Source organism: Trichechus manatus, unplaced genomic scaffold, assembly GCF_000243295.1.
Source record: "Trichechus manatus latirostris isolate Lorelei unplaced genomic scaffold, TriManLat1.0 scaffold00001, whole genome shotgun sequence".
Taxonomy (NCBI): domain Eukaryota; kingdom Metazoa; phylum Chordata; class Mammalia; order Sirenia; family Trichechidae; genus Trichechus; species Trichechus manatus.
In genome coordinates, this window is record NW_004443937.1 from 29,922,411 (window position 1) to 29,935,598 (window position 13,188).

Below are 13,188 nucleotides of genomic sequence, written 5' to 3' on the forward strand. Positions count from 1 at the left end.
CAAAATATGTGAAGCAAAAACTGACAGAATTGAAGGGAGAAATGGACAGTTCTACAATAAAGGTTGGAAATTTTGATACACCACTTTCAATAATAGATAAAACATCTAGACAGAAGATCAATAAGAAAGTAGAGGACTCGAACAATGCTATAAACCCATTAGACCTAACAGACATATACAGAACACTCCACCCAACAGCAGCACAATACACATCCTTCTCCAGTGCACATGGAACATTATTGAGGACAGACCATATGTTAGGGCCCAAAACAAGTCTTGAAAACTTCAGAAGACTGAAATCATTTAGAGTATCTTCTCCTAACATGATGAATAAAGCTAGTAATCAATAAGAAAAGGAAAACATAAAAATTCACAAATATATAGAAATTAAACAACACACTCTTAAACAACAAATGGATCAAAGAATAAATCACAAGGGAAATTAGAAAATACTTACAGGCAAATGAAAACACAGCATACCAAAACTTGTGGGATGTTGCACAGTGCTCAGAGGAAAATTTATAGATGTGAGTGCCAACATTAAAAATGATGAAAGATCTCAAATCAATAACCTAACATTACACCTTGAGGAACTAGAAAAATAAGAGCAAACTAAGTCCAAAGCTACCAAACTGAAGAAATAATAAGGATTAGAGTAGGCATAAATGAAATAGAGAATAGAAAAACAAAGACTCTGTAACAGGGAGGAACCAAGTAGCAGCTTAGTCAGACACCATATTGTCCCTCTACAGCATAGATCCTAGAAACCAAGTGAAACAGATGCAGATAAAAATACTGGAACCCTGAATATCAAAAAAGAAGAATAAAGAATCTGACACTGACTGGAAGAAAAAATTGAATGAATGAAGCAAAAGAAGAGTGACAGGGAGTGAAGGGCCTCTGCCAGCTGTCCCAGCTCAGTGTGGCCACCTTGAGACAAAGCCAGTAGCGGCCCCAAGTGAGGAGCACAGGAAGGCAACTTCATGGCATTCCCACAAGAGACAGAGAAACTGCATAAACACAACTAGAGAGAAGCAAGGTGATCGGATCATGATCTGGATCTAAAGAAGGAAAACAGAAAAAGGAGGGCAAGAATTCCAGGGATCCTGCCATCCACAGAGCAGGGAGGGAGCCAGGATCCAGAGTCAGGTATATGCACAAGCAGCAGTCCCTGACCTCCAGGATGGGTGGTGTGCATGAAGTTGTGAATCAGTGGAGTATCTGCAAGAGGTCTGGGTGGGCCCTTCCTCCTCACACTTAGTCGGGCAGGTCCCAACTGCTGGCTGTAGCAGATAGGAAATGCCTGGGTACCCATATCTGCTAGCTGAAGGGGCACACTCCCTCTTCCCACACCCTCCTGATCGGAAGCAGCGGAAGGTCCCATACCCACCACCCTGCCCAACCAGAGACTATAATATGAGTTCCCCTCCCCCCTCACCCAGCCCTGTCCACCACCTCCATTACCTACCCAAAGAGCAGCAATAAGTGCACTCCCACGTGCTCATCTACCCACCACTCACACCCTGCAACCCAGCGAGCAGTGGTGACTGCGTGACCGTGCACATGCACGCCAGCCACCCACCCACGACCTGGTGAGAGGTGGCAACTGCCCACACACCACCCACTTCCCCCACCCAAACCAGGGAGCAGCAGTGACCACACACCCCAACACTCAACTGCCTGCCACACACACCCTCCAACCTGGCAAACAGTATCAACCACATGCACACCCACCCACCACCCACCCCCTCCCAATGTGGCGAGCAGTGATGACTGTGCCCCGCAATTGCCTGCCACACCCAAAACGCCTGCTGCCTCATCCACTCAACAAGTACCACCACCCACTCCTGTGCTACTGGATCAACAGTAGATGGTAGCCAGCACCTGCCCCACCTGCACTTAGCTGCCCCACATGACCAGCAAATAGAGACCCATGCTCACACTCCCAGCCACTGCCCACCCCCAACCCGGAAACGGGTGGTGAGCGTTCCAGTGCTACCAGACTGATGACTGAGTAGCAATGCCCACCCTGCCCACCTAGATATATCAAAACATAACCAAAAAAAAAAAAAGAATGAAGGAAATTAATATACAGTCAATAAACAAATATAATAATACCTTAATGCCTCAGCAACAACAGACAATATCAAGTCACATAAAGAAGCAGGACAAGATGGTTCAAGCAAGTAAACAAAATAAAGGGCCGGAAAACCTTCCTGAAGAATAAATGGTAATAGAATTACCTAATAAGGAATTCAGAAGACTATTATTTAGGACCCTCCAAGAGATCAAGGAAAACACAGACAAAACCAAGGAAAACACAGACAAAACTCTAGAATAATCCAGGAAAATAATACAAGAACAAAGTGACAAAATAAATAGATAATTAGAAACCATACAAAAACAGCAGCTAGAAATCCAGAAGATTACTGATAAAATTTCAAAAATAGATAACTCAATGGAAGGATGTAGGAGTAGAGTTGAATCACTGGAAGACAGAATCACTGAAATAGAGGACAAATCCTTTGATACTAATTTGTTTGAGGAACATCCAGAAAAAAAGAATGAAGAAAAATGCAGAAGCCTAAGAGTTATGTGGGACACTATCAAGAGGAATAATTTACATGTGATAGGAATTTCAGAACAGGAGGAGACCAAAAATAAGCACAGAGAAATTTTTTGAAGATTTGTTGGCTGAAAACTTTCCTAATAACATGAATGATGAGAAGATACCCATCCAAGAAGCTCAACGAACCCCATATAGGGTAGAACCCAAAATAAAGTCACCAAGACATAATCAAACTTCCCAAAACCAAATACAGAGAAAGAATCCTGAGAGCAGCTCAGGAAAAGCAAACTGTCACCTACAAGGGGGAACCAATAAGACTTAGCTCTGATTTCATGGCAGAAACCATATTGCCAAGAAAACAGTGTTGTGATATGTACAAACCCTGAAAGAAAAAAACTGTGAACTAAGAATTATATGTCTAGCAAAATTGTCTCTCAAATATAATTACAAAATTAAGACATTTCCAGATAAATAGAAATGAAGGTAATTTGTAAAAACCAGACCAACCTTACAAGAAATATTAAAGGGAGTCCTTCTGACAAAGAACCAACAACATCAAACAACAACCTGAGATAAAGACGCATGCCAGCATCACCCAGGTACTAACACAAACAAAGAATTCTCAAAAATAAAATTAAAGCAACACAGCTGAGAACAGGGAACCAGAGACGTCAATCTGTAAATGATGACAACTTCAGAATGAAAAGGCGGAATAAGTGGTGTAGCTACACAACTTCCATGTGGAGAGGAAGTCGAGGTGATATCCAGATATAACAGACTGTTCTAAACTTAGGAAGATAAAGGTGAATTTCAGGGTAACCATAAAGAAAATTAATAAACCTACTCACCAAAATAAAGAGAAAACCATGAAGACTCAGTAGACACAAAATCAACAACAAATGAAATGAAAAGAAAATCCATAAACAAAAAGAACTCAGTACAGGAAAGTAAGCAGAACAACAACAACAAAAAATCAACACCACAAAAAAGCACAACAAAATGAAGCAGTAAATTCATGTTGTTGCTGTTAGGTGCCCTTGAGTCGGTTCCAACTCATAATGGTGCTACACACCGCCCCGTCCTGTGCCATGCTCACAATTGTTGCAACCACTGTATCAGTCCGTCTCATTGAGGGTCTTCCTATTTTTCACTGACCCTCTACTTTACTAAGCATGATGTCCTTCTCCAGGGACTGGTCGGTCCTCCTGATAACTTGTCCGAAGTATGTGAAACAAAGTCTTGCCATCCTTGCTTGTAAGGAGCATTCTGGCTGTACTTCATCCAAGACAGGTTTGGTTCATTCTCTAGCAGTCCATGGTATATTCATTATTCTTTGCCAACTCCATAATTCAAATGTATCAGTTCTTCTTCAGTCTTCTTTATCATTGTCCAGCTTTTTCATGCATATGAGGTGATTGAAAATACCCTGGCTTGGATCAGGCACACCTTAGTCCTCAGAGTGGCAACTTTGCTTTTTAACACTTTAAAGAGGTCTTTTGCAGCAAATTTGCCCAATGCAAAATTTCCTCCAATCCTGATGCCCCGTTCTTCTTCATATAGTCCAGCTTCTTGGATTATTTGCTCAGCGTACAGATGGAATAAGTATGGGGAAAGGATACAGCCCTGAAGCACACCTTTCCTGATTGTAAACCACGCAGTATCCCCTTGTTCCATTCAAATGACTGCCTCCTGGACTAGGTATAGGTTACGCATGAGCACAATGAAGTGTTCTGGAATTCCCATGCTTCAAAATGTTATCCATAATTTGTTATGATCCACACAGTCAAATGTCTTTGCATAGTCAATGAAACACAGGTAAACATCTTTCTGGTATTCTCTGCTTTCAGCCAAGATCAGTCTGACATCAGCAGTGATATCCCTTGTTCCATGTCCTCTTCTGAATCTGCCTTTTTTTTTTTTTTTTTTTTACAGTTTTTACAAATATTTTGTTTATTTTAATGAAGCCAGTGCAGACAATGTCCATTTAAAACCCATATCCCAGGCCAAAAAGTACAAATAAAATAAAAAAGAGCAGTGCTCTGTTGTATATACTTCTGCATGAATAACTTTATTAGTTGATAATGAAAATTAGAACTTTTCTGGGATCTTCTGGCAAGAATTTTATTTTAATCTTAGAATGCTTTGTCTCTTCAGCAAAGGTGGAGTTAGTCGTTACTCTCACCATATGTCATCATGACTCCAACCTGACATTCCTCTTCTTTTGGCCCAGACCCTCAGATTTTAAAAGTAGCTTCAAGTTAAGGAAAGATCATTTTTCCACAGTTCAGTTCTCTGAAAAACTTCCATCTCCCACTGAAGGTCATAGTCCAGGAGTGAAGCAATCACATGCTAAAACTTCAGGGCCAATTGGAAAGTCATTATGAACACTTGCATTGGTTGATCTTATTTGTCCCACAGGCCTGAAAATGCATAGTCCTAGAAAAAGTGACCGTTCTGTGCACACATGCAGTTTTTAAGAAGAGGGCAATATGAAGAGGGCTGAGGCTTGATCACCAAAAATCAGCACAGTGGAAACAAACAATAATGAATAATGAGCACTAGAATTCAAAATACCAGATGTTTTAAAGAGAGGAGCCAGTTTTCAATTCTATTTTGAGCACCACATTACAAAAGATCTATTTTTAAAATAAAGGATGGAGAGAAAAGAGAAAAAAATTAAAAGAATATCTAAACTGTTGAATGACACCCCCATTTGTTCCTGATAAACTTCAATCACATCTTCTTGCTTTCTTTTTAGAGTGTGATTATCAGCAATTCTTTGACCTTCAAAGAGAAACCTGAGTGAATTCACTGGAAGTCTGTCTTTGACAGTATGATTCTTTGAGTTTCTTGAGATGTGTTGTCATTTTCACCTTGCAGTAAATCTCACTGCTGTCCTGTCTAGTGACTTTTAGTTTGATGTATTCTTCTTTCTTCCTCCCCCAAGTCATGAAAACATCATGCTAGGTGAAATAAGCCAGACACAAAGGACAAATATTGTAGGATTCCACTTGTATGACATACCTAGAGTAGGCAAATTCATAGAGACAAAGTAGGATAGAGGTTAGGAGGAGACTGGGGAATTACTGCCTAATGGGTACAGAGTTTCTGTTTGGGGTGATAAAAAAATTTTGGAAATAGTTAGAAGTGGTGGTTGAACAACATTGTGAGTTTACTAAACATTATTGAATTGTACACTTAAAAATGGTTGAAATGACATATTTTTATGTTATATATACTTTACCACAAAAAAAAAGTTAAACAAAAGCCTGTGTGGAATATTCATCAAGAGTTTTTTAAAAAGCTAAATTAGTCTATATTTATACAATGGAAAACTATATGAAATGAAAATAAACTATAGTGATGGAACAACAACATTACTAGCATAATGCTGACAAGATACGAAGAATATAAACAGCATGATTCTGTTTATATAAAGATCAAAACATTCCATTTATATAAAGATCAAAATCAGATAAAAATAAACTATGCTGATTAGGAATGCATATTTCGATGGTAAAAGAATAAAGAAGAAGAATAAGGGTGTGATTACTATAAAAGTCAGAAGGGTGCTAACATCCAGAAAAGGACAGGGGATTGTAATGGACTTTCAGGGTGTTGGTAAGGTTATTTCTTTCCCTGGGTAGTAATTACAGTGGGTCCTTTGCAGACCAGGCATGAAGAGGCTGCTGAAACAGAAGCTGTAGCATTTATAGAAATGAGGCCACATACTGTAATTTATTCTGCGGAATCTTCTGGTACAAGCCAGTGCCAACTAAGTTTTGTTTAGGCTGTTGGTGTTAGGTGCCGTCAAGTCGGTTCCGACTCGTAGTGACCCTATGTACAACAGAGTGAAACACTGCCTGGTCCTATGCTATCCTCACAATCATTGCTGTGTTTGAACCCATTGTTGCATTTTGTGTGGGCTACAAAGTGTTAAGCTTTCTTTTTCCAAACCTTCTGACAGATGGATGTATCTTAAGAGGTAGTTTGCGAATCGTTTTCTTTTATATATTTCAAGTAACTGAACTCCATTTGTTTCATCTTTGGATAAGTTTCTACCCCATGTCTCTGCCTTTTCAATGTCTGAGAAATCTGTGGCATTTCTTTGATTAGAAAACATAGTCCTGGGTCTTGAATCTGTTCTCTAAAAGATAATTTATCCTGGGCCAAACTGCAGGGACTCTGCAGAATCAAGTTCTTCTCCCAAACCATTTTATGGGAGATTTCTCTTCTGTATTGTTTGTGAACTGATTATGGCAGGTGTCCTGGCCTGTAAAGGAGCATAGAGTAGGTTTCTGAGGTCCACCAGCTGCTGTGCAACCTGAGGCAAGTTTTCTTCAGGCTTTTGTGACCCCTGGTGAGAAGGCAGGCACTGTGCCAGGTCCCAGCTGTATCTCAGAGTTGCAGAAGAGTTCCTAAAGAACTCTTCCTTCTTGGAGTAAATTCAAGAGAGGTTCTTACATCATTACCTTTGGAGTCACTAAGTTCCAAACCTGAAAGAAAAAATGAAGAGACGCTTCATTTTTCTTTGAACCCTAATGTACTTGAATTAAACTTTTTCCATAACAGTACATGGATCCATAACTCTAGACCCTCAGAAAATTGTTCTAAAATCATTTGATGATTCTCTCAGTAAGAAGACAGCTACTGCTCAGTAACCATTTGGATGTTTAAGAAAGAGTTAAATAAAAATGAAGTACCTGTCTCCGTAGTTGGAATTGCCCGTTGCCTGATTTTAGTATAGAATTTGCTGTTACTTTGCCCTTCATCCCTTGATACATGAGTTCCTGGCCATCTTCAACACTTCTCCATTACTTTCCCCCACTCCTCCAGGCCTTGGAGTACCTTTTCAAGTTTATTGTGCAGTCGCGGATCCTCTACTCACGAGCCACATGTGGGATGGAGGAGGAGCAGTTCCAGTCCAGCATCCAAGAACTTTTCCAGTCCATCCGGTTTGTGCTCAGTCTGGACAGCAGAAACTCAGAAACACTTCTTTTCACTCAGGTCTGTGAGCTACTGGGAAGCTTTGCTGCTGCATTCCTCGTCTGTGTTAGCAAGTGGTTTATTTGTGCTCAGGCTTCCAGAGTTAATGAAGCCCTGCCAGGATCCTATGTCTTGGATAAGGGGTGATTTACAAGAAAACACCTGATAGAACAAAATACTTTGTACTTCACAGCCAGCTATGCCTCAGCTGCCAAATATAAAACAGTGCAATGGCTTTATGGTGGAAAAGAAGCACAACTTCGTTCTCATGAGCCCTCTTTAGACTAAACTTATTTAGCTATCATACGATTTGGTTTTTATGAAGATCTTCAAGAGGATTTTCAGAATGTATGGGAAATTTTGCTTCCTTATTAGTCACTGTATTAATTAAAGAAATTTTAGATTAGTATTTATCCATTCCAGAAGAGTGAAATAGGTTGACAAACAGCAGGAATAGCTGGCAAGTTATGGCTAAGAATTAGATTAGATTCTATTAGAAATATCAGTGTGGCACAAAAAGAAACAATCTTTGATGGTTATGAGGAAGGGGAGGGGTGGAGAGAGAAAAACACTAAATAGACAATAGGTAAGTGGTAATTTTGGTGAAGGGTAAGATGGTACACAGTACTGGGGAAGCCAGCACAGCTTGACCAAGGCAAGGTCATGGAAGCTTCATAGACACATCCACATTCCTTGAGGGACTGAATTACTGGGCTGAGGGCTAGTGACCATGGTCTCAGGGGACATCTAACCCAATTGGCATAACATAGTTTATAAAGAAAATGTTCTGCATCCTACTTTGGTGAGTAGCATTTGGGGTCTTAAAAGCTTGTAAATGGCCATCTAAGATACTCCACTGGTCCCACCCTGTCTGGAGTACGGGAGAATGAAAAAACCAAAGACACAAGGGAGAGATTAGTCCAAGGGAACTAATGGACGACAACTACCACAGCCTCCACCAGACTGAGTCCAGCACAGCTAGATGGTGCCCGGCTACCACCACTGACTGCTCTGACAGGGATCACAGTAGAGGGTCCTGGACAGAGCTGGAGAAAAATGTAGAACAAAATTCTAACTCACAAAAAAAGACCAGACTTACTGGTCTGACAGAGACTGGAGAAATGCTGAGACTATGGCTCCCGGACACCCTTTTAATTCAGTACTGAAGTTACTCCTGAGGTTCACCGTTCAGCCAAAGATTAGACAGGCCAATGAAACAAAATGAGACTAAATGGACACACCAGACCCCGGGGCAAGGACGAGAAGGCAGGAGGGGACAGGAGAGCTGGTAATGGGGAACCCAAGGTCGAGAAGGGGAGACTGTTGACACATTGTGGGGTTGGCAACCAATGTCAGAACACAATATGTGTATTAATGGTTTAATGAGAAACTAATTTGCTCTGTAAACCTTCATCTAAAACACAAAAAAAGAAAAAGAAATAATGGTAGATTAGGAAAAATATATATATATTAGTGTGGGACAGAAATTGGCTTTCTTATATTAAAAATACCTGGCTAGCCAATCTATTACCATCTCCACACAGCCTTGCCCTAGAAAGAATCAAGGATATCGTTCTTTATACCCCACCATAAAGTGGTTATTTCTTCTTATAAAATGAATGTCGGCATTTTGTCTAATGGATTGTACTTCTTTGATTTTTTTAAAGCCTGTGTATTACACAAAAAACTAAGCAAAGACCAGACAGCCTCTCTCATGTCCATTCATTTGGTGCTGCCAGTTTCTTCCTTAGTGCAAATGCATTTAAACTCTGTTTAATTTAAGATTAGAATCGTCTACTTTTTGTTTTCCACTTACATCTATGTTGCGCATTGATGCTAGTTGCCGGTAGAGCCCTTGGCCTGGAGGCCTGGAGCAAAACTGGGAGCTAGACCGTATAAAAGAGTGGGGCTACCTCAAGGTTGTTAGGTGCCTCAGGAAGGCTCCTTCCATGGTCCCCTCTCCCAAGCACTCCAAACTACCTGTCCTCCTCTACCTGCTCCTTCCCTAGCTTATTTATTCCTGCCAACAGTGGCCCATGACACCAATCCTTTCCTCAGCCAGCAAACAGATATGGGAAGCTCAGAGGTAGATAGTAGAGCAAGGAAGATATGCTTTCAGAGAATTTCACAATGCCCGGTACTCAATGACACACTCCTACCACATCAGGATAAATAGCTTAGACCTGGTCTCAGCTTAGACCTGAATCGGGATCAGACCGCCGCTTTTGTTTCCAGGCTCGTGTTTCATGAGTTCAGAACTTTAAACAAGTACATTATTTAGTCAAGCTTTATGTCTTTGATTCCGACCACTAGAAGATATTAGGGTACAGGTGTCCTCCTGTCCTGGTGCATAAGTATAGGAAATTTCACCATTTAATAGAGCAAATACCTTATTTTTACACAAATAATGCATGCCTTCTGCATTTGTTCGCCAACCGTGTCCTCCCTCTGTGAGGTATTTTCGTAAGCATGCTATGCTAATTTTTCTACAGCAACATGTAAAAAAAAATTGGCATAGCTGCATTTACAAAAATACCTGGGGTGGGGGCAGTTGGCAAAGACATGTAGAAGGATAAAAATATAGTAAGCTATTGTTTATGTTATTGATTATAAAGTGCCTACTTTCCCCCCTTCGTATCTAGCTGTTCATTGCTGTTTCTAATTACTGCAAAACAATCTCCTTGATATCCCAGGAAGTTATACATCTGCGGATAGAATTTATGTAAGTTCCACACTCATGCTTGGCCTGAACATAAGACCACAGTGTGACAGGCCTGTTTCTCCATGAGCTAAATTGTCCTTTTAGGCCACTGTCTGCTGCTTGATGGAGAAGTCCAGAAAAGCAGCACCTTCCCCCACCTGCTATTTGGGAAGAGTGAGCTCTTACCTTCCTGCTTCAACTTGACACTCCATTTCCCTCTAGACTTTGTAAATCTTGGAATAATGGGGTAAGAGGACTGAGAAGTGAAAAAAGCCTTCTTCAGGCTGCTTTTATTTAGACAAGAAAAGAAAGAAAACCAGGCTTCATTGAGGGCCTGTTGTGTGCCAGACACTCTACAGGAAACCTTATGAACTTCATTGTTTCCTCATAACAATACCAAGATATAAGTAATAGCACCATCCCCATTTTATAGACGAGAAAACTAAGGATTAGGCAGTAACTTGCCCAAGGTTACGTGGCAGGTAAGTGGTAAAGCTGAGATTTAAACTTACATCTGCCTTAATTCCAAAACCCTTTTTTTTTTCCCTCCTACACTCGTCTGCTCCCAGAGGCCACCTAGAAGAGCTCAGATCCTAGAAGAGAAGCCTATACACACACACGCACCAGATTTCCTTGCCTGGGTTGCCCACATCACTGAACTCTCTAAGCCATCAACAATCCTTAAGAGTTCATGACTGACTTAATCTATACATTTTCCATACTTTGGGGTTTATACTTGAGATTGCCAGGCATCATATATGAAGGAAAAAACTTACAAAGTCTTTAGATTTTATGATTGTACATAGATGTCCCTGTCCTAGGGGAATGGTCAGCTCTCAGAGCTCGATCTTTGGCTGCAGGGCTGTGAGTGGGGTTCAGCCAGTGCTGTTGGACATGCTCAACACTCTCCACCTGTGCTTTGAAAGGTTTCTTGCTTGAGTTTGGAATCAAAATTCAAAAGTCAAGGGCTTGATCATAGAACAAACACAAAATCTAAATCCATTTTATGAGCAAAAACAGCTATGGATATTAAGCCAGACTGAGCAAGTTTCTCTTTATACTCCCTTCCCTTGTCCGCAAATGCCTTGGCAAGTTATGAAAATTTCAAGTGGCCTGGGCCCCAGTACTCTTGTTTTGTTTCTTGGCTCCTCTTGCTGCATGCACCAAGAGCACTGCAAGGCTGGGCAGTGTCGAGGCCCTAGTGGCGCCTACTTGAGGCAAGGATGCTGAAGTGCCTTCTCAACCTCTTACCACGTAGTATCATTGTCTAATCATGTGAGATGGAAACACGCCTAACTCAGAGCTAACCACAGCTTTACTTCTTCAGGCTGCACTCCTCAATTCCTTCCCAACCATCTTTGATGAGCTGCTGCAAATGTTCACTGTGCAGGAGGTGGCAGAGTTTGTGAGAGGGACGCTGGGGAGCATGCCCAGCACTGTGCACATTGGGCAGTCAATGGACGTGGTGAAGCTGCAGTCCATTGCCAGGACTGTGGATAGTCGCCTGTTTTCTTTCTCAGGTAAATCAAGTTGGAGTGAGAATCGAACTTGCCTTTTTTTCCTTTCCAGGTGATAGCCAAGTAGCGATCAAAGGATCGGTTTTATCAACCGTCACACAAGAAGCCAGTGGCCCTAAAATGCAGAGCTTTGGTAAACTATGTTAGAGTATGCAGCCAAGACCTAGGCCTACTGTCTCACTCAAAATTTATTCCTAGAGACCCAGACCCTAGGTCATGCCCATGGGGTGGCCTCCAGAGCAGCCTTCAGGCCCACAAGTTTAGCTAGTTTCCAAGAATGAGGCCTCTCACATCCCTAGCAGGATGGGAGTGTAGAGAGAAAGGAGCAGGGAGCAAGAGAAAGGGTCCATCCCAGGGTGATAAGGATAAGCCAAGAAAATAAAAGGGGCCCTGAAAGGGGACCCTGAGGACACATTGTGCTTTCCTGGCTCCTTGTCTTACCAGTCAGGTAGATTCTTCTTTCTCCCCTAAGAGGGTCCTCTAAGTGGTAGAAAGAGAGATGGATAGAGAACCCTCTCTGTTCACCACGAAGACAGAACATCGTAACAAATGCCACCAGCAGCCCAGGCTGCTTTTCACAGAGACCCTCCAGATTGATCCTTGAAACCAGGTTGTATGTGATCAATTGTATGTTGATCAAATTCGCCTTGCAAGGGCACCAAATACTCAATGGTCAAGTGTTAAGATCAGTATGAGCCTGATGCTTTAGTGGAATATCATTATCATAGAATGAACTTCTGGGACACAGGAATAAGGCAGTCCCTGCGTTACAAACGAGATCCGTTCCTGAGTGTGTCTTTAAGAATTTGTAGGCAAGTCGAAACAGGTGTATAGGGTTCTTATTTAGCCTTACTTTAGGGCACGAAAAGGCTCAAAGCTGTTTCAATGCTTTAAAAGCTGCAGGTGCCGCAAGTGAAGATGATTGTGTTGAAGAATTTGTTGCGAGTAGGGGTTGGTTCAGTCATGTCAGAGTGAGGGCAAATTTACATAACATTAAAGGGCAAGTGCTAGTTGTGAGTTGTTTGTAAGTCAGGCATCATAACTCAGGGACTGCCTGTAAATCTGAAATACCAACAAAACAATTATTATTAGAATTTTTATAATTGAAATTTTTGGTAGTTAAATTTTGTAAGTTTTTCTTTTAAAATACAGCAACAATAATTTCTCAGCTCAGTGCTACACACATTTTGCAGTGCTAAATGCATGTTCTCTTTTACCTAACTCTGCCAGTGTAAGGTATTGCTGATTGTAAAGCTGCCATCAAGAAAGTCAGCTTTTCTTCACCAGTAACTATGGTAAACACTTTTCTCCAGCTTATAGACTGAAGATTTTAACAGTGGTTTGGAGGCACTGTCACTGAGGCTGTCTCTCTCTCTCTCACACACACACACACACACACACACACACACACACAC

The 13,188-nt window shown here is 41.3% G+C and overlaps 1 protein-coding gene across 1 annotated transcript in view; it reads left to right on the forward strand.

The window, feature by feature from the left end:
• DOCK3 (dedicator of cytokinesis 3) overlaps positions 1-13,188 on the forward strand; it is a 450,742-nt gene that overhangs the window by 363,889 nt on the left and 73,665 nt on the right. The window contains exons 23-24 of the mRNA XM_004368733.1: positions 7,406-7,576; positions 11,584-11,776. Coding sequence (XP_004368790.1) covers positions 7,406-7,576; positions 11,584-11,776 — 364 coding nt within the window. The remainder of the gene's footprint in view (positions 1-7,405; positions 7,577-11,583; positions 11,777-13,188) is intronic.